The sequence below is a fragment of the Podarcis raffonei genome, chromosome 2 (assembly GCF_027172205.1).
Source record: "Podarcis raffonei isolate rPodRaf1 chromosome 2, rPodRaf1.pri, whole genome shotgun sequence".
In the NCBI taxonomy this organism is placed as follows: domain Eukaryota; kingdom Metazoa; phylum Chordata; class Lepidosauria; order Squamata; family Lacertidae; genus Podarcis; species Podarcis raffonei.
In genome coordinates, this window is record NC_070603.1 from 63542817 (window position 1) to 63565064 (window position 22248).

General features: G+C 43.5%; 2 protein-coding genes across 2 annotated transcripts in view; one reads left to right on the forward strand and one right to left on the reverse strand.

Annotated features, from left to right (window-relative positions):
* The window catches only part of TCOF1 (treacle ribosome biogenesis factor 1), a 39248-nt gene extending 38640 nt beyond the window's left edge, over positions 1-608 (forward strand). Inside the window, exon 18 of the mRNA XM_053377024.1 lies at positions 47-608. The gene's annotated coding sequence lies outside the window, so the exon portion shown is untranslated. The remainder of the gene's footprint in view (positions 1-46) is intronic.
* Positions 128-21588, reverse strand: CD74 (CD74 molecule). Its single transcript, XM_053377025.1, has 9 exons — positions 21330-21588; positions 14768-14943; positions 13718-13794; positions 11606-11668; positions 9334-9429; positions 8544-8613; positions 4662-4853; positions 3052-3137; positions 128-2305 (listed from the first exon to the last, which is right to left on the reverse strand). Exons 1-8 carry the CDS (start codon positions 21392-21394, stop codon positions 3061-3063), a joined length of 816 nt encoding a protein of 271 aa, XP_053233000.1. The 5' UTR covers positions 21395-21588; the 3' UTR covers positions 128-2305; positions 3052-3060.
* Between the last annotated feature and the right edge of the window lie 660 nt (positions 21589-22248).

Here is a 22248-nt window from a genome sequence, read left to right on the forward strand (position 1 = left end):
TATTTTAAATGTGTTCTTTCTTTCTCTCTCTCTCCCTTTCCTTTAGTGGCTTAAAGCACGAAGTAAAGAATAAAAATATGCTGGGAGCATTCAAGGGAAAGAAACTGTTTGTTTATATTTTTAAAGAAAAGAAAATGGGAATGTCAAAGACTTGATTCCAGTATTTATAACTATTTTTAACTGTGACTTTTAGAGCTAAGCATTGCTAACAGTTGATCTGGCTATTTGCTTGGGAATAAGACATGCCCCAATTGCTTGGCCAATGGAGAAGATGCCGCTACTGTAACTGACAGAATGTGAGGAAGACAAACACCTTTGATTATTCAATCCTGAATCCAGCAATTACATTTACGGCTATCTCTACTTCCTCCTTCACCCCATCCCAACCCTTAAGAGTTATATTTTTTAAAGGAAAAGATCGCCTCCCCCTCTTTTCATACTACATTAAAGGAAGAAGTTTTATGTCTCTGCAATGTCCATCCAGGAATTGTGTTCAATATGTACAAAACCCTGTTGATTCTAGGTTGGCTTTTTCTCTTGTACTTTTCTCTCCCTCTCTTTCTTTTTTTAAATAATAGCATACAATAAAACCATAGTAACTGGGAAAAGCACATGTGTGTTATTTGGAAACTGAAAATGTGTAAATCTCTTGGCTGCAGCTAAACAGTTCTGAAGGATTTGGTCTGCTGCACACAGCTGTCATGTTGTGTTGAACAGGCTCATGTCTTTGTAGTTTGTTTGTTTTGTTCTTAAAGAGAGCTAAGCTTCCAGCCCTCGTGGTTTTCACAGGAAGGTTTATGGAAATGTATGTTGAGTTTCTCTCCCTTTGGTTGTTAACCAGTTAATTGGAGTCTTCTCTCAGTCATCCACCTCAATGGACAAGAGCCCCGTATTAGTAGGTTATCTTTTATTTTTTTTTAACTTTACAAAGACTTACAGTTAAAATCATCTTTGAGTTCACTAATAAAGCAATGATCATATATTCAAAGGGTATAATTAGTATGTCATAAGCGTGGGTGCTCGTCTATCATCTATCACTAATACATATCCACTCTGCTGGCTTGCTTGTGTAATTGAAGAAACATTCACTTATATTTGCTTTGGATGCGGGAGAAGCCTGTTCTTTGCCCAGATAGATTTATATAGCTTTACCTACAATTCCAGTATTCTCTTGCTAGAAACTCTACTAAAGCAAGTTCTAGGGCTATGCTAGCAAATGCAAAGGGTACACAACCAACTCCATAGGGTACAGCATTTGGGGCTTCAGGATTCACAACTATATTTAAACCTTACATAAGGTAATGCCTCCATTCCTCTAGACCATCAGGACCCTGATTCCCATCAGCCCCAGTCAGCATGACTCAGGATGACAGCAGTTCATATCCATATATGTAAAGAACACTCGATAATTTCCCTTTAAAGAAGAAGCACAAACTCAGGGCAAAAAGAAGAAACGGGCTAAGAGGAAGGCACATTTGGCAAACCCTCACCATGATCAACTCCTGCCTGGAAACCTATGTCCTCACTGTGGAAGGACATGTGGATCCAGAATTGGTCTCCACAGTCACTTACAGACTCACTGTTAAGACTGTGTTCATGGAAGACAATCTTACTCGGCTATGGGTGATCACCAAAGAAGAAAGATGCAAAGAACAAATAAATGAAGGGGTCAGTAGAAATCTTCTACCTCTTGTAAGACTTATCTAAAATCAGGAGGAGTCCAGTGGGGAAAGAGTAAAGTGAATTAAACATAGAGTAATAAACCTTTGAAGAATATATTTGGAAAACAATTTTATATTCTCCCTCCCACCCCCATTTGAGGGAAACAGATATTTCATTGCAAAAGATGTGCTTACTGTCTCAGAATCCTATTGTTATTTACATACATTCAGTAAATGTTCCCCTATTCATGGAGCCTGATTAGCCACAAGAATCACTGCAGGGTTTATTCAGGGGGGGGGGAAAGATCCTCTCTGCATGAGCTGAATAATTGAGGAAAACATCACCCTTTCTTGCTTGAAGCATTTTGCTGCTAAAGCTGTGGTTGTACAAGGGTTACTTCTCTAAAAAGGTAATTCAGGGCTCAGCTCAGCAGGCTATTATATTTAATCAACCTACTTTTCCCTCCTCCATTAAGGATAATGCTTAAGCCTAGGAATTTTAGAAGTGGTTGCGGCTAACATAATTCAGGAAATCAATACAGAAGCAAAAAAACGAGAGAAACTGGAGCAAACTGGAGAAGATAAGCTGGGCTTCTTGAGCTGATGCAGCTGGTGCTACTGCCTGCCTTGTTTGCTTGGCATTCCTAAAGAAAGAAGAGAAATGAGAAAGGTGTGTCAAGCCCCAGAAATGTTTCCTAGTAATACAGAGGCAGAAATTGATGGAAAGTACACAAAAAGCCAACCCACACAGAACTTGTGTTGTTCTGCCCCTTAAAGTTAATGGTGCCTTTAACTGTTAGGCCTTGAGGTGGGGAGGTATCCTAATTTGGCTTGTATACCTATCGTTTTCCACATGCACCCCCCCACACACACACAAAACCCACTCTGCCTTCGACACCTAGAGAATATCTGTATTTCAGGCTTTAAAAAAAGATAGGCAGAGGCTGGATGTGCCACTATCTGCACATAGAAGGCCTTGCCAACCGCAGGAACTGTGTGGCCCATTCAATCTGTACAGACTGTTTAAAAAAGGCACCTACATTTAAAAACAAAGTACTTGGCTTGCTCTCTTGTGTATGTAGCTGAGAACACCAGCACCGAAATGAAAGGTGCCTTCAAGGTGAACTCCTAGGCTCTCCTGAACTAAGCCAGCTACTTTCAGGGAGGATAAGGTGATCAATGGCTCCTGCCATGATGACTGTATGCTCCCTCCAGGATCAGAGGCACCATGCCTCTGATTTGCCAGTCACCGGGAACAACAGAGAGAGTGCTATGATCCTCATCTCCTGCTTGTGGGTTCCCTATGGACATCAGGTTGGCCACTGTGGGGGTAAAACAATGGTGGGCTTAGACAGGTCTTTGGTTTGAGCCAGCAAAATTCTTAAGTTACCTCAATCATTTAGTTACTGAAGCTCAGCTGGGAAGCTGTCACATTCTCAGTATCACCAGCTGTCACGTTCACCAGTTGCCCTTTTCCTGGAAAAGGGAGGAAGAGAGAGAGATTAGCACTTTCCAATGCCCTAAGATATCCTCTTGTTTCCACATCACCTTTAGGATGCTTCCTACCAGTTTGTGCTATCTCATGTTCAGCCAGCAGCACAATCGTTTGTTTTTCATCTATCTTATTATTATTTTTTAGTAATACACAAAATTATTAACATTTGGGCATATTATTTTCCACTGCCTGTAGAGAGAAAGGTCATTTGAAATCTGACAAATGGGCACTGACCGATTTGTATCTTTGGTCCATTCAACGACGCAAAGTTGTGTACTTATTGGCAGGTAGGTATATATTGGTTTTATGATTTTTGAGAGGCACTATCCCTCTGAATGCAAGTTGAGTGGAATCACCATTAGGGAGATTGCTGTTCTACTCAGATTCTACTTAGGTGTCTGGTTGGCCACTCTGAGAACAGGGTGCTGGGCTAGATCTGCCATTGGCCTCATCCAGCACAGTTCTTATTATGTTCTTACGATTTAAGTTTTTTTCTGCATAGGCTGTGACTAATTCCAATATTTTTTCCTGGTTTTTTTCATTTGACTAATTCCAAGTTTTGTTTTGTTTCTTGAGAATGTGTTAGATTGGCATAATGATAATGACACAAATGAAGATGTTGGGTTTTCTGAGATTTTTATGCGCTGTATGGTCATAATGTTTTAAATGATTTGCCATGGCTGTTGCATTTGCTTGTTACATTTGGAAAAAGCTTACTCAGGGGCAGATATCAGGTAGAAATCTGAAGCGCAAAGATAGGGGAAACCTCCTTAACTGTTCACAACAGTCTTCCCACTTTCTTGATGTGGGTGGTGGTGGAGGTGGTGGTAAGAGAATGGCATAAGTTCAGTCATCAAGCAGGACTAAGTGCAACCAACAAGGCTATTTTTTCACATCAAGTTGCCTCGTAATATTGACCAAACACCATCCCCATAGTGAAGCCACAAGGAACATAAGACACATGCATGCAGAAATCAAAGTGGGTTTCTCTTCCAAGTAAGGAAAAACAATGTGAATTTGGAAGCAACAAGTATTGGCTCCACAACCAGATGCCCCAAATCCTGCCACCAAAGTATTTTGTGCAAAATTGCTCTAACTTCACTGCCTATGTAATAAGAGCTTCTCAGGAAAGTCTGGCATGGTGGATGTGGAAAGTAGTCAATGTGGTTCACACACAGTTGTGACTCTTGGGAATCGCAGCACCCCAGCCCTCCCTGCCTATATCTCCAAAAAAACTCCACTGCCTGACTTCATCTCTTCTATTTAGAAAAAGGAAAGAACACTGCTACAGCTGTAACAATGGCTGTTGCAGTGCAAACACTTGGGCTGTGTTTAGGACTCAATTCCAGGTTGGGGTGGGGGGGAGAGACTCATTAGCTCCTAGGACTTGGGCCATTAAGATGTTGCTCCCTAACTCTAGACAATCCTGTTTATTCAAGAATATAAAGGACATCTGCTTGCTTATTAACTCCTTTCCCCCTTGATAGGAAACAGAAGCTCTTTACCAGTGCAGTCCAGTGGCCCACGGACTTTAGTAGTGCCCTCAACCATGGTGCCATTTTTGTAGACGCACCAGCAAAAGCCAGTGCTACCATGGCATTGCTTAGGCAGATAGTCGCCATTTTCATCACACTTGGCACAGAATCTTCCCAGGTGGACACCCCGACCACATTCTTCTGTCTGGCACTTGGTTTTCACTTTAAACAAAACAAAAACAGAAACTTCAGTGTGCACAGTTGACTGCCAGCTGCTAACACTGCCCTTTGATGCAACTGTAACTACAACTGAACAGCTCCCTTGCCTTGCTTGAGACATATGGCTAAGTTCAGAGGTAAAGCTTTCCCTGCACCACAGCACTTCAGGTGGTAAGTTGGCACCAAATACTTGAATGCTCCCCGCTTATAGAAAAATAGCACAGCTGGAAGCATTCCCCAGCTCCACAGAAGCAGCTTTGAAACTGAAAGTCCAGGAGAAACAATCCTTTTTGGTTTGGCTGAATGTATCAACTGCCTCCTAATATGAGAAGAGGCTGTTTCATTGTGGCTGCACCATGGGAAAGTAAAGGGGGGATGTGAGGAAAGAATTGCTTTTTGTAACAATATGCCCGTTTAATTAGGACAGCTATTTTATTGGGATGGCTCCCAGGGAACCCATTTAGCCTAATGAGAGCAAATGCTAATGAGTACTGCTTAATGGAGGCAGTATTAATATAAATTCTGCTAATGGGAATGTGTCCGACCACTGCTGAGTGGCTAATTGGTATGAAAATCTCGGCTGCGGGCTTTTATTTCAGAAACAGCTGAAATCACAGAAGGAGGAATCATTCTTTTTTTTAAGCATTGCATTGGTGCCCAAATTTGGGACAGGAAAGTGGTTGGCCATGTCGGTGTCCAAATTCAAGACTGTGTGTCTGACTGCTAAAATTGTTTCAGTAGGGTTTCCTTTTTCTTTAAAAAAAATACTTGAAGTGGGCCTTAATTCAAACAACAGGTCTTCTTTCATCATGGGTGCATCATTTAGCTTAGATAATTGCAGTTTCAAATGAATTGCTCTTTGCCAATCACTCTTCCCAGGGGCAGACCGTGTTTTGCTTCTGCTGTGATGAGCAAAAAGAGGCTTTTTAAAAACCAGTGGTTCTATAACATGAAGACCTCGTTCACTGAATTGCAAGTCAACAGAAAGCTCCCCTTTTGCAGCCACTGTTTCCTTTGAAGAGATAGCAAGTGGCTTTGGGCTCAAGCTGTTCTCTACATCGAGCATATTTGAGTAGTAAAATGGTCAGTATCACAACATGTCGAAACAGGTTTTTCACATCTTCTGCCAAGGAAGACATTCATTTTTTGCTGTTTTCATTATTAGGTCCATCAGTGTAGAACAGCAGCCAAGGCAATGCAGAATTTGTTTAAAATGTAACAAACAACTGTACAGGATAAAGATGTTCCATACCTAGACAACCGGTACAGAAGTTGTTGGAAGGCCTCTCTGAAATCCAGAGCTGCAGTGCTACTGTTGAGAGTGCCCTACTCTTGGCCCCACGAGTTTTCAACTGAGATAAAGAAGGAAACCTCACCCCAAAAAACCAAGGTCTGCACAGCAGATCTCTTACGACACAGAAGCTAGTAGACTGGGCAATGTTCCTGCAGATAGACCATCCATATGGAAGCCAGCAGCTAAACAAGGCCCAGAAGCTAATGGAGGGAGCTAATGGAGGTGAGCCAACAGAAGTCAAATATGTTTCCATGTTTTGAGTACAAGGCAAAGTTAAGCACTTTTAAGTTGCGCTGATTATAAGGAAAGAGACATATGCCGCAATCCTATACACACTCACCTGGCAATAAGTCTGACTGAGCATCCTGGGATTTACTTCTGAAGAGGCATATACAGGATTATTGTATTAAGCACATTCCCAACTCTTCCAGTCACAAGATTCATACTGGAAGGGACTTGGAGAGCACACAGCAGCTTACTGGGGACCCGGTGCTGTTCATGCATGCCCTTCTTTGTGGCATCCACAGGATGCCATCTTCATCAAAATGCCATTCCGTGATCTCATCCACCCTCTGGAAACAGTGGATATGGCTCAAATATCAACTGGATACGGCACAGAAGTTGCACACGTGAGCAGTGTCAAGTGCACAGTAAACAGCCGTGTGGAATCACTCTTCAAGTGCTTAGATCTGCCGCTGAAAATAAGTGGTCCTAGCCAGGGAATTGCACCCAGGTGGGCAACCCTTTCTGGCAGCACCTTTCAGCAGCCTCCTTCAGCAGCTACGTTCTGAAATACGTTGTAGGGCTAAACCTTTGTGCCTTGCGTAGAAAGGCCAAGAAATAGTGGATGAACTGCAGCTGGAAGTGAGAATACTGGGCTTGGGTGGTCTTTGTGCTAAGGGTGAGCAGTCTCCCGCCCCCCCCCCCCAGCCTAAAGCTTGCCAGGTTAATTGGAGCTACAAGGCTTTCGCCAACTAATTACTAGATTTACACTTGCAAATGAACCCCAGCTGGGAGAGCATTGCCTGTGAGTGGCTCTCACACCCTGGCTTGCTTGAGGCTAGTGGGGCTGTGCATTGGGCTGGATCCAACCAACTGTGGGAGTTCTCAGGTTAATGCAAATTTGCTGCTTCCCTCCCATCATTTCAGCCCCCTGTGCCCCTGGAAAGCTGAATGAGATGTAGGTTGGGGAACTGCAGGTGAAGAGGGAAGCCTGCAGAAATTGCAGGTGCCCCCTTGTATGAGAGGAAGTGCCTTCCACTCACATCCTTCAGATCCATACCAATGCAAGGGACTTGGAGCCGCCGGTACAAAGAGCAACACTGTGTTGAGTTCTCCTCCACAAGCACACCTGTAACAGTTTCTAGCCACTTCGTGTCGTGATGTCTTTGTGCTGTGCATTACAGTGGTACCTTGGTTTACGAACTTAATCCTTTCCAGAAGTCTGTTCTTAAACCAAGGTGTGCTTTCCCATAGCAGCGAGGGACTCAATTTACAAATGGAACACACTCAACAGGAAGCGAAACATATTCTGCTTCCAAGGCAAACTAAAACACCTACTTCCAGGTTTGCAGCGTTTCAAGTTGTTCATAAACTAAGCTGTTCTTAAACCAAGGTACTTCTAAGTTGGGGCTGTGTGGAAACACATGATGATGTATCACTGGTTAAGTGATGCTCTGTGTTCAGGCCCAGCGCAAGCAATTGCCCAGGACAGGCACTGGCCAAGGACCCCAGAGGCCCAGAAGGGCCCCCCCATCTGGCCCAATCCTGTTGTGCTGCCTTGCCACCTTCTTCACTGGACCTCTGGAAAGCCATTTTAATGGTGGATGGGTGGTTGTGCTTCTTTTGAAGGGGAGCCAAGCTCTGCTCCTATCCATGATGACTATCTGCCATTTTTAATTTACCCACAATATAAGGTGCCCCAGACCATACATCTATGAAACCACCCACCACTGGTGGAGTTGTCGTTACCATGAAAGAAAAAGAAAGGGCACAGCTGCATTGGGAGGGTGTTTGGGGGGAGGCATGGGTGGCACCATGTTGCGGGCTCCATAAATTCTGGTGCCAGTCCTGTCCATGTTCCAAAATAAAGAGGGAGACATCCACACAGGGCTATCATTTTCAGCAGCAGCTCAACGCCCTGTATAATATCTCCTTCCACCCCCAAGTCATCAGCATACATTAACATTAGCCTTCTGGCATGCAGCAGAGCCCTTCCAGTCCCTCCTACAGAAATGTACTGTTTCTAGTACATTAGGATTTTGTTTCACATGATTTCCTGCATCTCTTTAGGATCTGAAGTGTTGTGTTTAGTTTCTGTTGTGCTGTGATTTGAGCCCTTCAGAGAATTTGCGTCCATCACCCTTAGAATTCCTTTCAGTGCTACAGTCCTTGCGTACCTTGTGCAGCTGGAATCTCATTCTTGGCCATTTGGAAAAGCAGCCACTTGTGCATCCAGGTTTCAAAAGACTGCAAGAGATCAAATGCAGTTAATAAAAGGCATCCCTATCCACAAATAAATAAATGTAAGTTAACCACTGTCTAATTGCCAAATGATGAGAAGTCCACCATATGTTTCACTGCTGGGTGGACGCCACTGTACACTGCAGGAAAGGGCTTTGATATAGTTTAGCCAATTTTAACTACACTAATAAACCTGAGGCTTTGTTGGCATAATTAACAGAGGTCCAGCGCTGTGGTCCCTTCACGGAAGAACTCCCTGCTGCCAGTTCCCAAATATAGTTCCTAGAATCTCAGGCATTTAGCAAGTTTAACTAAGGCCTATTTAAATCCCACACATGAACAACTCAAAACACTAGATAGCAGTCAAGAGCAAACTAGGAAGCATTGCAAGTGACAATGGATACTTGTATTGTACTCTCTTCCTGAGCACAAGAGAAGGACTAGGATCCCTTCCAAAGTCTTAGACTCCAACAGGAATAAGTCCCAAGGCAAATAAAATTAGCAGGATAGAGAGCTTCTAGAGCATGAGACTCAATCTCAGGTTCAAGCCTCACATTGGGTAAAATATTCCTGCATTGCAGGGGGCTGGACTAGGCGATCCTCGTGGTCCCTTCCAACTCTATGATCTGTTAAATGAGATATTGCCTATCCATTGTGACACCATGTTCTCTTCAGGATGGGGAGGGGGCGGGGGGAGAGGATTCTGTGAAAGATGGCAGCACTTACCTTCCAGTCCTCAAAATCCAAGCGGCTCTTCAGAGTATTCATATTTTCCATGAAGCTCTTTTTCAGTTCAGGAAATTTTATGAGAGGGTTTGATTGCTGCAGGGAGGAACATGTTAACAAACGTTATGTAAGGAAAGTAAGTCTGCCGGAGGCCCAGAAAGAGATCACCTAGCAAAGCAAGACTATGCTCAAAGGATTGGGTCAGGACTGGCGGCATGTGAAATACCAACTCCATCTCATGAATTCAACCAGATGCAGTGATGGTGAGGTCCAGCCAGAGAGCATGGCAGCAGACCCATTTGTAGGAGTTGAGTCACCAGCACAATCTTCTAAGGCAGGCAAAAGGTACAGGTGGGAGGGATTGCTGAACTATCTCTGCCCCCCCCCATCCTAAAGCTGCCTCCCTTGACTGCTCCTCCCTGCCTTGAAGAGCTCAAAGTTTGGATACAACTCCTTTTAAGAGGAAAACAGCCACAGCAGAATGATTTCAAAGGGAACATACAAATGGAGAGAAAGGTTCCTCTCCCTAGCTTTTCCGCTGGCATCGATTTTGCATATTCTGGTGGCTGTTTGGGAACAGTTAAATTTGTTTTTAGTTTATTTTCAATCATTGATTGTATTTTTGGGTTTAATTATTTTTGGGTTATAGTGTTTTGCTGCCAATTTCCTAAATACCTTGGGGGTTTTTGGAACATTGGGCAGGACATGGGTTTGGGGAGGAAAATACAAAGAAACAAGCAAGCAAGTGCATCCAGTGAGAAGCTGAAATAAAAAGAAAAGCCTTCACTTTCCCTAAAATTTAATAATTATTCACACCATGCACCACAAACTCTCACTGTCTGAATGTTTATCTAAACTCCCTATTATCTAATCCATCTTTGTCCACATAGCCCCATATTACGAGTATGCCAATTTATCTAAGTTTCTCATTTAACAGATGCTTGCCATGCTGCCCTCCAAAGTCATTTGGTGTCATGAACTGGCAGGATGATGGGGATTCTGACAAGGGGTGTAGCTGGGGCTGGGACACAATGGGGCAAGCAGGGGATGAGGAAGAAAGTACTCACAGAGTGACAGGGGGTGGCAAGGAGCCAGAGTTGCAGGACCCATCACCAGAGCCAGAGCGGCCCCTGTCTCCATGAACATGGTGGCCTCTGAGGTGTAGGGGGCAGCAAGAGGGGTGCTCTAGGAGGCTGAGGCAGGCAAGGGCCACAGCCCAGCTCACTAGCTGGCCAGGTGGGGCTCGCTAGCTCTGGGAGGAGGGGTGTGATTCCTCAGCTGGTGTGGGCTTGGAACAGGTGAGGGTCACATGCCTCATCAAGCCCAGATGCTGCAGTCAGCATGCAGAGTATAAAAGGGAAGCAGAGCTGAGGTGTTTTGTCTACTCAACTACCCATGGACCTTGACTTGGATGCTCCTGGACCTCTGCGGGACTGTGCTTTGGGTTTGGCTCTGGACTGTATCCTGACTGCTGGACTTGACTACTTGGATTGACCCTGGACTGCGTTTCCTGATCTTTGGACTTCATATGTATTGACCCTTGGGCTTTGAACTTGGCATACTGACTTGCTGCCAGGTAGGCCAGGGGTTCAGGACACTTGGGAGATTTAATTAGTGCAGTAGTGCCTTCTTTGGGTGCAGGAAAGTTTCCAAAGTGTCTATGTAGTTCAGAACCTGTGCATTATTCACGGTTAATGTTATGACACTTAGGCTACAGTCCTTGGATCTAAAGAGGTATAGGCACATGGGAAAGAGGCATAGGTTGCTGCAGTTGTGCCTTGCTGCTTTTCATGCTGAAGAAATAACCAACTATTCAATCGAGCAGTACCAACTGGTGCACTAAAAGCAATGGAACCCATGTGCCTGTCCACCCTTCCCTCATTTGGATCCCTGCATAAATACCATATCCCCAATCCTTCCTGAGAACACAAACACACCTGTCAGATACTGTGGTTGGAAAACAAAGAATAGGTTAGTGATTTTTAGGAACATAAAGAATATCTTGTTCTGTGCTATGAGTTGCAGCCAACAAAGTTGTGCTTGTGCATCCTCTACCTCCCTGTTCAAATCTGCCCCAGTGGGTTGGGTGGCCCACAGGAAGAGGAGTGCTAGAGGGTGTTCCATTGAGCAAGTGGAAGTTATTGGGCTAACAGGATGACTTCGTGGGATTCAGCCCTAGGCCTCCAGCGGTTGAGTCTGTAGCAGCAAACTTGAGTACTCTCCATCTAAGACAAGCAAAACTGTTGCACAGGCAAAGAGACGAGGCTCTTACCATGAGCAGACGTTTGATCTGGTCTTCGGTGCTATTGGTCAGCTTCATTTTATCCTCTGGAGACTGTAGAAGAGACGACACAAAGAAGTTGAAATATTGTAATAGATCTAGCATACCAGAGTCTGTTAGTGAATGGTAGAAATTAATAAACAGTAGTATTTATTGGGGGACGTGGGTGGCGCTGTGGGTAAAACCTCAGTGCCTAGGACTTGCCGATCGTCAGGTCGGCGGCTCGAATCCCCGCGGTGGGGTGCACTCCCGTTGCTCGGTCCCAGCGCCTGCCAACCTAGCAGTTCGAAAGCACCCTTGGGTGCAAGTAGATAAATAGGGACCGCTTACTAGCGGGAAGGTAAACGGCGTTTCCGTGTGCTGTGCTGGCTCGCCAGATGCAGCTTGTCACGCTGGCCATGTGACCCGGAAGTGTCTTTGGACAGCGCTGGCCCCCGGCCTCTTAAGCGAGATGGGCGCACAACCCCAGAATCGGACACGACTGGCCCGCACGGGCAGGGGTACCTTTACCTTTACCTTTTTAGTATTTAGATAATATGAAGGTAAATGCAAGCTGCAGAACTGTGCCAGACATGGGTTAGCGTATGCAAACCAGTCTGCTGGGGCCAGCTACCGGTAAGTGCAGAGTCATTGAGAAACAATGGGGAGTCGGGTGCTGGGCCATTTAGGACAACTGGCAATGCACAAAGCCATCCTTCCCCCTGCCTATGCCCCAGGAGTGGACAAAGACAGGAGATTTGGGAGATTACCAAGGTGATCAGGGCATGATATCACAGGAAAAATTGTCCTTTTGAAATCTAAAGGTGTTCTGGGAACAAGGAAAAAGTAGGAATGGGTGGCATTGAATGGAGGAGGCTGCACCAAGAGATCAGGAGCCATGACTGCCTGGGCGTAGCCAGGATTTATGTTATGGGGGCAGGCTTTATGTTGGGGGGGGCAGAACTGAGCTGTCTGTGACATGATTGGTCAGTTAAGTATTTTTATTTACTTACTTGATTGGGATGGTAGCTGCCCTCCCACTCCCTTGGCTATGCCCATGCATGACTGACTGCTGCTTTGAACCCTGAAGCTATGAGAGAGGCAATGAGAAACACTCTTGGGGTGTCCTGTTCTGCACCCCCTCCATTGAAGACTCCAGGTGTAAATATATGTACAATAAACCTTATTTCTTAAAGATGCTAGCCTCCGCTGTGCCACAATTTTCCCAACAGAAACACAGCCCTGGGTGTGCACCTGGAACCCCCCTGGGATCTTGCTACTGCTTGGCATAGATTGGGGGTGGCATGCAACTTTTGTCACACTATGAAGCTGCTCCTTGCTCAATCCCACAGAGCAGACTACAAAAAGGGCTCTTCCCTGTCCTTCACATGCTGCAACAGGTACAATGGACTTACTTACACCCAGGTCTCTTTGAACTCAACGTGAAAATTTAGTTGTGACTTTTTTTGTGATCCAGATCTCATTTAAGTATCGTTGACTTAAATGGAAACTACATGGAATGAACTTCAATCGGGATCCAAACCATTAGTATTAACTTCCTCCCAAGGGTTCTGGGGTGCCCCTAAACCAGCTTTGGCACCATTCCCTGGTTGCCGCCACCTGTAGGGAACGTTGACAAGGAAGGCTAATTCCCTGGCAAACCATTCCTGCATACTGCAAAGTGACCAAATAAGAACTGAGAACAGAGCTGGCCTAATAGGCTGTCGGCTTCACTCATGTCACATTGACTCATGTCAAGTTGAGCCAACTCACTCTCCCTGCTCTGAAGCTGCTGTTTCAAATGGAATCTCTCTGCACAGCTTAATTTGAGGCAGGACCTGTCAGTCTCAAGAGCCTAATGTTTATTTCCAACACTGGTGTAAGGTCTAAGTGCCGGGAGCATTGCAATACTAGCCAGGAGAGGTTGTTTTTGTAGTGGCAGACTGACTGGAAAGGAAAGGCCCCAGAAGACACAGCGAATGTCCTCCCCCTCATCCATAGCTGTCCCCTGCAAACTTGGATCCATACCGGGCAAGTTGTATGGATGGAAAGGAGAGGTTCCAAGGCAGTAGGCAACCCTAACACCTCTCCAACCTGTGCTAGTTAAGCAATTGTCATCTTTACCTCTTCATCTGGGTCCCTCATGACCATAGGCATAATGTTGGCCATTGCCATCCTCTTCTGGTTAACTGCCTTGGGAGCTGCAGGAGAAAAGAGTGGTGCAATTAAACATGTAGGAAGATTTTTATTTTTATTTTTAAAAAAGTGGTCTCCCCCAAGGATATTCCTCTTATACAAATGAGTCAAACATACAAGAGTACAAATTATATTGCACAGAGAGTTAATGACTTCAATCAAGGTGTCTGAGCTGGACTCAAAAGTGGAAACTGACTTGTCCTGTCCCCCCCAGTAGCAGACATCCCCCCCATCTCATATTAGAAACAGCTTTCCAAACTCTACGCCTGGGAGGGAAATCCCTCGAAACTGTCCAAAGGCTCAGATAGCTTTTTGTAAAAAAGGATTATTCAAACTAATGGAGGACACCATGCTGCCACCGAGCTATACCCCTTCGCATATCCAAATATATTACGAAGGGCTCTTGCACAACTGACAGCACTAACCTACTCATCCATGCTAACTACAGGGTGTACAACCTTGCCCAAGTTGTACTGTGTCGGACTTCAGGGGCAGAATGCTTTTCATGTTTTTATTAACTGTAAATTGATATAAACTGTTAATGTACAATATATAACAGTCATGAAAGCAACTCAAGAGCAGAATATAAACTGAAGCTATAAAACTCACAATAAGGATGACTAAACCTGATCAGAACAGGGTGACTGCTCCCCAGATTAAAATGTCAGCATTCTGAATCTGTAGATCCACTAGACCTTCCTTTCTCTGGGAGGAGGGTTGGGATATAAATTTAATAAATAAACTATCATCTGGTCTGTCTATCCAAGCAGACAAGAGATGGCTATCAGGATTCAAGTGCATAAACAGCTGACAGACCCAGGCTCAGTCCTTTCAGCTCTGATTTGCACAATTAACACACAAAATTTAGAAATGTTTTAAGAATTCAGGATGCTTGCAAATACATCATGGTTAAACTTAATGGTTAGACAGTGTAGGAGTGGGGGAGAGGGCAGGAAGAAGAAGAAGGAAGCTACTAACCATGAGGGAGATTGTTGGCCAGCGACTGCAGTTTCAGCTCAGTGGCGGTCTTGGTTACTTTGGAAATCTGGGTGTGGTGCTGATACACAAAGTAGCCAGTCACTGCCTGGCCCGCAATAAGCAAGGCTATCAGGATGGAAAAGGCAGCATAGACGGGTTTACGGCTGGAAGAACCCCTGCAAGATACAAAAGAGGCGTGTCAGTTTGTCCAATCAGTGGTCCAGATGTCCAGGTTGAGAGCTTATTTTCTTAGAACAGGTTTCGATTCACCTGCATGCAAATAACCAAGGCACGACATATCTTCTGCTTATAATACAAACAGAATGCTTTGACTTGGTTAACTAAGGGCTAAATTAGGTGAAATGGGTTTATTAAAAGTTTATTTAATAAACAACAACCATAGAAAAGGAGGGAAAGTGGAGTTGGGCCATGGTAAAAAGAGTTACACACACACACACACACACAATTTTCCTGATCAAAAGTATCCACTTCCAAAGCTTACATTTGCACTACATGGCAGTACATATGTGTGCCTTTATATTTTCTTACATGGGTATAATTATAGCTGGGAGGGGGGATCTAAAATGTGGGGATAGTACAGAAGGAGGAAACTGATAAACCTTCGCTCTTGCCACCTCTCCTTCCTCCCACATAGCTTATTTAAACTTCTTTTTTTAGTGTGGGAAATCTGATCCTGGATCTCTTGCCATCTTTGGTCCTAAGGTATGATTCTGAAGACTTGAGGTTACTCAGCAGCTTATCAGAGATTCCTCAAGTGAGACGCTTAGTGAATGGTAGACAAGCTTCCTTACAGGCAACTTAACCATCACTACTAATGGTCTTCTAAACTGCATAACGGCAAGTGATCATTGGCCATGTTGGCTAGGCATAATGAGAGTTGCAGCACCACTGGAGGGCACCAAACTGGCTATGCTGTCAGTTAAGCCTCTGAGGAGTCACATGGTTTCCCACAACACAGTCTGGAAATCAGTTATCCAGTTAACTTTTTTAATAGAAGAGTTCTACACAATTTAAGATTAATTCCTGAGTGCAAGATAGAGACAGGATGTGCTGAACATCTGCTTATCAGGATTTCTCCCTTGGTACCACCAGGACCGCAATTCCCTTTTACAGTTCCTTACCCCCCAAGCTACTCATACAGTATTTAACAGCCCTTCACCCTGATGGAAAACACCGTGGGGGAAATTCCCAAGCTGTAGCCAGTCATTATCTGTTCTGCTTGTCACCTCACTTGTTGCTAGGCGGACAGAACGCGAAAAGGAAGAAATGTTTGGGGATCTAATGCCATGGGCTTTAATGCAGTAAAAGCTGTATGATTGCAATAATTATACAAGTGTGTGTCTCTCTGTGTGTGTGTGTATTAGAATCATAGAACTGTTGAGTACCCCAAGGGTACAACCCCCTGCAGGAATATTCTCTCTCTCTCTCTCTCTCTCTCTCTCTCTCTCTCTCTCTCTCCCCTGTACTCTTGCATCAGAATACAAATGTTTTCACTTGTATCACATAATCCGTGCCATTTTTTCTGGGGGGATGCAGGAGTATGCATACCCCTAAACATTCTGTGAATCTTTGTACTTTTGTCCATTTACTGTATTTATTTTTCCTGATTTGAACTATAAAATGGTTGTTTTCTTGAGTCAAAATGAGAATACCTCTAAACATTTTTAAAGAAAAAAAGCAGTGCGCATAATTATGATTAGCCATCACAACAGTGGGGCTCAGAGAAACCTCCCCGCACCCACATTCAAATAATACATGGACTAGCTCATAGATACATGGATATGCCAAGTGGCCACAGATCTCCTTGTGTGCGTATGAAGAGATTCTGCATGCATACCAGTACAGGAATGTAGATCTCTTGTGCATTAGCAGTGGAGCAGGGGCTTCCCTGAGCAAATCCAGCTCACCCCTTACATGGAGGAGCTCAATGCAAGTAAGTCAGGAGGCACACTGAAGCTGCTATGAGCCTCATTGATTTTTTGATGACTGCTACTTACCCCATTAGTATGATTTTACTAATGGGGTAAGTAGCAGTTTGGGTGGGGTGGGGGAAGTTCATTGGGGAAATAGTGAAAGGGGAAAGCAGTGGCGTAGCGTGGCGGGTTCAGGGGGGGCTGGCCGTACTGGGCGCAACATCTGGGGGTTAGGGTTAGGGGGCGCAAATCCACGGGTTAGGGGGTGCAAATTACTTGCCTTGCCCCGGGTGCTGACAACCCACGCTACGCCACTGGGGGAAAGGGATAATTATTTTCCATATGCTGTGGTTCCATATTGGATGTCTCTCTCGATGTCCCCTTTCCCCTCCTCACAGCTACATTTTAAATAGATGGAGATACATTTAGGCATGTCTATTGTAATGTGAAGTTTGACCTTCAGTTACATCAATAATTCTCCCTGTATTTATTAGGGCTGCCACCAGATTAAAGATACCTTGACAGTTGATCAATCATAGGCGTTTTATTCAGTCGAGTAAATTCGCATTAATCTGCACATGAATAAAGCAAGTTTAACACACACAACAAAGTGTTCTCTCTTTCAAATGGTGAATGCATGTGTTATGTGCGGCAGACACCCCCTGAGAAATACTCATTTCTGTGATTAAAAGGAGAATGATGCCCTTTTTTAAAAAAGAAAAAGGTTTATTTGATTTAAAATGAAACACAAATGCAGATATTTCCAACTGAATTCTCATATAACCATAAACACAAACACAGTTAAATATAAATCAATCATTTGCAACATTTCAGATAAATAACTAACATTTTGAAAATATGTTCTAGTGCCAAGAATCAACAAATGTTTAGTAGTTCTAAATACGTTTGTTATGCTTCTCTTCTACCTTCTTTTATATAACGAGCAAGCTTTGCAATAATGGCATATTAATCTCTTCTAAACTACTGCCTGTCACACACATTGTTTGGTGACTACTTTTATTAAAAACAATTAACTTTTAGAAAGAGTACTCAATCACTCACAGCAGCTTATTATTCAATCAGAAGAATTATAATTCTACTAAACACTGAAGTCCTATTATTTATGTCCCCTGTCATGTACATTCAAGACTTAAAAACCCTAGCTAAATACATCCGCTTTAAATGTTCTGGATCTGATTCAGAGAGGAATGTAATGCTTGTTGCTTAAAAAAAAAACCCATCTCCAGTACAGTTTAGTGCCATGTAAATCATCCTGTAGGACAAAAAGGTTGCTATAATGTTTAAGTATGGATATTAACTTTCTGAACACCCTTCTCCCTAGTAGCAAGTGACATCATCATATCTCTATTATTTGATTGGCTTTGGCTGTTCGGTAATTCCCCAAAATGGTCACTGTTGTTAAAAAATCATTATTCACCATATAAAAATGAAAAGACAAGAAACCTGAGAACATGACATGCATTTCTTAGTGTGCCTCCATTTTGTAGGTGTGGTGCAGGGATTAGAGATGTTGGCTTGCATGTGAAAACCCAGGTTCAAATCAAGCTTACTAGGTGCTTTTTTCCAGCTCTTTAACCCACCAACTTTATGGGGCTGTTATGATGCTAAAATGTTGTATTTTAGAGTTTCTTGAGGGAAACAAGTAACACAGTAACTGCATGTGTAGGAAAAGGGAAAGCAGTTGCATTCCATTTCCTCCTCCCTCAGAAGTAAAGTAGCTTTTCGGGCAGGGGGGAGTAAGGGGGGGTAGGAACAGATCCCCACACCAAAAAAATACTTAGTGGTCACTAAGAAAACCAGGATTTTGTTTTTTTGTTTTAATAGAAGAGATGTTTGGATTGGCCGTTTAATATTAGCAATGGGACTGAATATTATGCGAAACAGAAATTCTTAATCGTATTTGCAGAATACATGTTGTTGTTGTTGTTTAGTCGTTTTACAAAAATCGAAACTGAATCATGAAATACTGTGCAGGGGGGGGGGGCTGTTTTATATTAATACTCTCCATAATCAATATTATTTTAGAAACAGTTACCAATTCTTTACAGCACCTGCTTAATCTACCAGAAGGTACAGTGTGATGCAGCAGCAAACAAACAAACAAACAAACAAACAAACAAACAAACAAACCCTAAAGGCTGCATCAACAGAAGTGAAGAGTCATCATCAAGGGAAGTCATAGTCCAGCTCTATTCTGCCTTGGTCAGACCACACCAGGAATACTGTGTCCAGTTCTATGCGCCACAACTTAAGATGGATATCACACAGTGCTATTTTTCTAAAAAAAGAGGTGGCGGAACTCACCACGAATGCCTCTCTTGTTCTCTTACAATGGCAATGATGCCCACCTGAGAGGTGCCAGAACTCAAAAAAAGCCCTGGATATTGACAAGCTGGAACATGAGGAGGGTTATGAGGAATGGTTGAGGGGGTTGAGTATGTTTAGCCTGGTAAAAAAGTGGCGACTGAGAGGAGATAACCTTCTTCAAATATCTAAAGGGCTGTCATATGGAAGATGGAGCAAGCTTGTTTTCTCCTGCTCTGGAGGCTAGGACCCAAACCAATGGCTTCAAGTTACAAGAAAGGAGATTTTGACTAAACACCAGCAAGAACTCTCTAGCAGTAAGAGCTACTTGATAGTGGAAACGACTCTCTTGGGACTTGGAGGGGCAGGCTTTATGTTGGGGGGAGAGAACCTCAGTTAGTGAAGTATTTTGTACTGATTTACTTGATTTAAGGCGGCAGCTGCCCCTCCCTACCCCCTCTTGGCTACGCCCATGCCCCGGGGAGGCTGTGGACTCTCCTTCCTTGGAGATTTTTAAGCAGCGGTTGGATGCATAGCTGTCAGCCTTTCACTTTTCTTGTGAGGAATCCTATTTGGAATAAGGGAATTTCCCTTAAAAAAAGGAAAACATTGACAGCTATGGTTGGATGACCAGCTATCAGGCATTATTTAGTTGAGATTCCTGCATTACAGGGGTTGGTACCTCGGGGTACCTTTCAACTGTATGATTCTGTGATTCTATAATTCTATGAAACAGTGAAGTTCTAATAGTTATACTCTGTCATGTAAATTCAAGTCTAGACAGCCCAAGTGTTACTCGCTTTAGTTACTCGCTTTAAATGTGATCTGATTAAAAGCAGAATATAATGCTTGTTGCTTTAAAAATAAAAATCCATCTCCAGTATAGTTTAGCTCCATATAACTCAACATGCGGGACAGAAAGTCTGCTATAATGTTAAAGTATGGATATTAATTTTCTGAACACCTTTCTCCCTAGCAACAAGTGACATCACCATGTCTCTATTATCTGATTGGCTTTGGCTGTTTGGTTTGTTAGGAACTGCCTCTTGCCAGCGTCGCAGCAGTGTAATTCCCCGAAATGGTCACTGTTGTTAAGAAATCATTATTCGCCATGTATTATTAAAAAGACAAGAAACCTGAAAGCATGACATACAAAATGGAGGCACACTAACAAAAGTAAGTGTGGTGCAAGGGCTAGAAAGGTTGGTTTGCGTGTAGAAACCCAGGATCAAATCATTACTAAACAATCAAGCTCACACTCTGATTTTTTTACTTTCCATTTCCTCCTCCCTCAAAAGTAAAATAGCCTTTCCAGCAGGATAAAAAAATAAGAAAGAAAGAACACATCCCCTCCCCTCAAATGCTTAGTGGTGGCTGGTAAATACAAAAGTTCCAAAGAATTGTTATAAAACATAGGGCTGAGACTATATAAAACACACCAATCGCCCCTTATTTGGAGAGGTGCAGGCAAGAATAAAAGTTAAAGAGCATCAATTGCACCAAACGTTTCCTTTCAGTTATGAAAAACAGCCCAAGTATGAGACAACACTGTGGCAGAACTAACTGTAGCAAAGGTCTGCAATTCAGCATGAGGAGAAATATAAAGTAGCTTTGTTCAAACCTCGCTGGTTTGCAAACAAGCAGGAGTCATTTCTGCAACGCAATCCTATTCCCAAGTCTCACTGTGTACAAAGGGGCTTACTCACCTTTACTCCCAGGTAAATGCATACAGGTTTGCAGCTTCAGTTAATTCCACCACCACCCAACTTCGGCTACCAAATATTTTTCTGTTTTAGCCTTTCATTTTAGAGGGATTGAAAGCTGAGTGCTATACCTTACCCTAACTTTCTGCCCTCATAGTTGGGACCTGCTGGCAGTTACACAGAAAGTACACGCAGTTACACTACCTCTTGGCCTGATACAACATCATGAGCAACACAAGGTGCCACCCTACCATCATCAAAAAGGGGGGGGGGGAGAGAAAAAGATGCAAAATGTCCAAGACTAGTCCATTTAATTTGGTACCTGAGACAGAAAATCCTGCAAACACCTTCCCACCTCCCCAGCGATAAAAATATAATACACATTAAATACCTTTCAATATGATGCCCTTTCATGATATCTAAAACCTACTGATTGAGGCAGCTGTCGCACTTTGCCTAATGGTGAGGCTGGCACTGCCAGGCTGCCTTTCTAGGGGGCAGAGAGTTTACAGTGGGAAACCTTGATGCTTATTTACCCCATACAAATTATTAAAAGTGCAAGGTAGTGGGGGAAAAGAACACACATGCAATCCTATGTACCTTTCTGGCACTGGAGCAGAGCCAGTGTATGTATTGGGGAGAAGGTTGTTCCTGTCATCTTCCATGGTGCTGTCTCTTTTGATGTTCTTCTTGGTGGCTGCAAATTAAGATGTTCTGCCTGGGACCAGCAAGAGCTCTATAAAGGCTGCTGCACTCCTCAGAAGCTTCTAGAAGCACAGAAATGGGAAGTGAAAGTTGCAGGACCTAAAGAATTGGAAAAACCCTTCAAGTCCTTCCTCCACCCCCACCAGTACCAACACACAGGTCGTAAGCAAATTATCCCAGTTTTAACTTTTTTTAAAAATCCCATTGGCTACTCAAATGACATCACCGGTTGTCAGGTAGAGTTCTTCAGCTTTTTGTGCTACCACATAGACTGTGCGTTTTGAGAACACTGTAACGTAGCTCATGGCTCTCACGGCAGTTTATTCAAATAAAGTAACTTTGTTCTTTGGAGAGAGATTTTACTTCAGATTGGGCATTGGAGGGGAGATCTGGAAAGTGCATGTGGTGAATCTTTAACATACTGGTGCATATTTATGAGGCAATATGCCACAATATAGTAAGTTGTGATGAACAATACTGTTTTTATGTGGGGGTGTGAAACCTAGATTAAAATCTTCCCTGAAACAGTGAGACGCAAGGAGTGAAGATCATATACTACCAACTTTTATTAACTCATTTGCAGCCAAACAAGAACAAAAACCACCACCTAAATTTAAAAGACCACAACCTAGAATTCCCAGTTCCAGCATTCAATAGCAGGACCTGTGTCATCACCCAATGAGAAACAGAGAACAAATGAAGGTCCCCAGTTTTTGTTCTCTCATAGGTGGAAAGAGTGAGCAGGCTTTGGAAATGTACCAGCCAGTCCCAATGTAAATGTCAAGTTTAGACTAAAGAAAAAAGACTGCAGAGA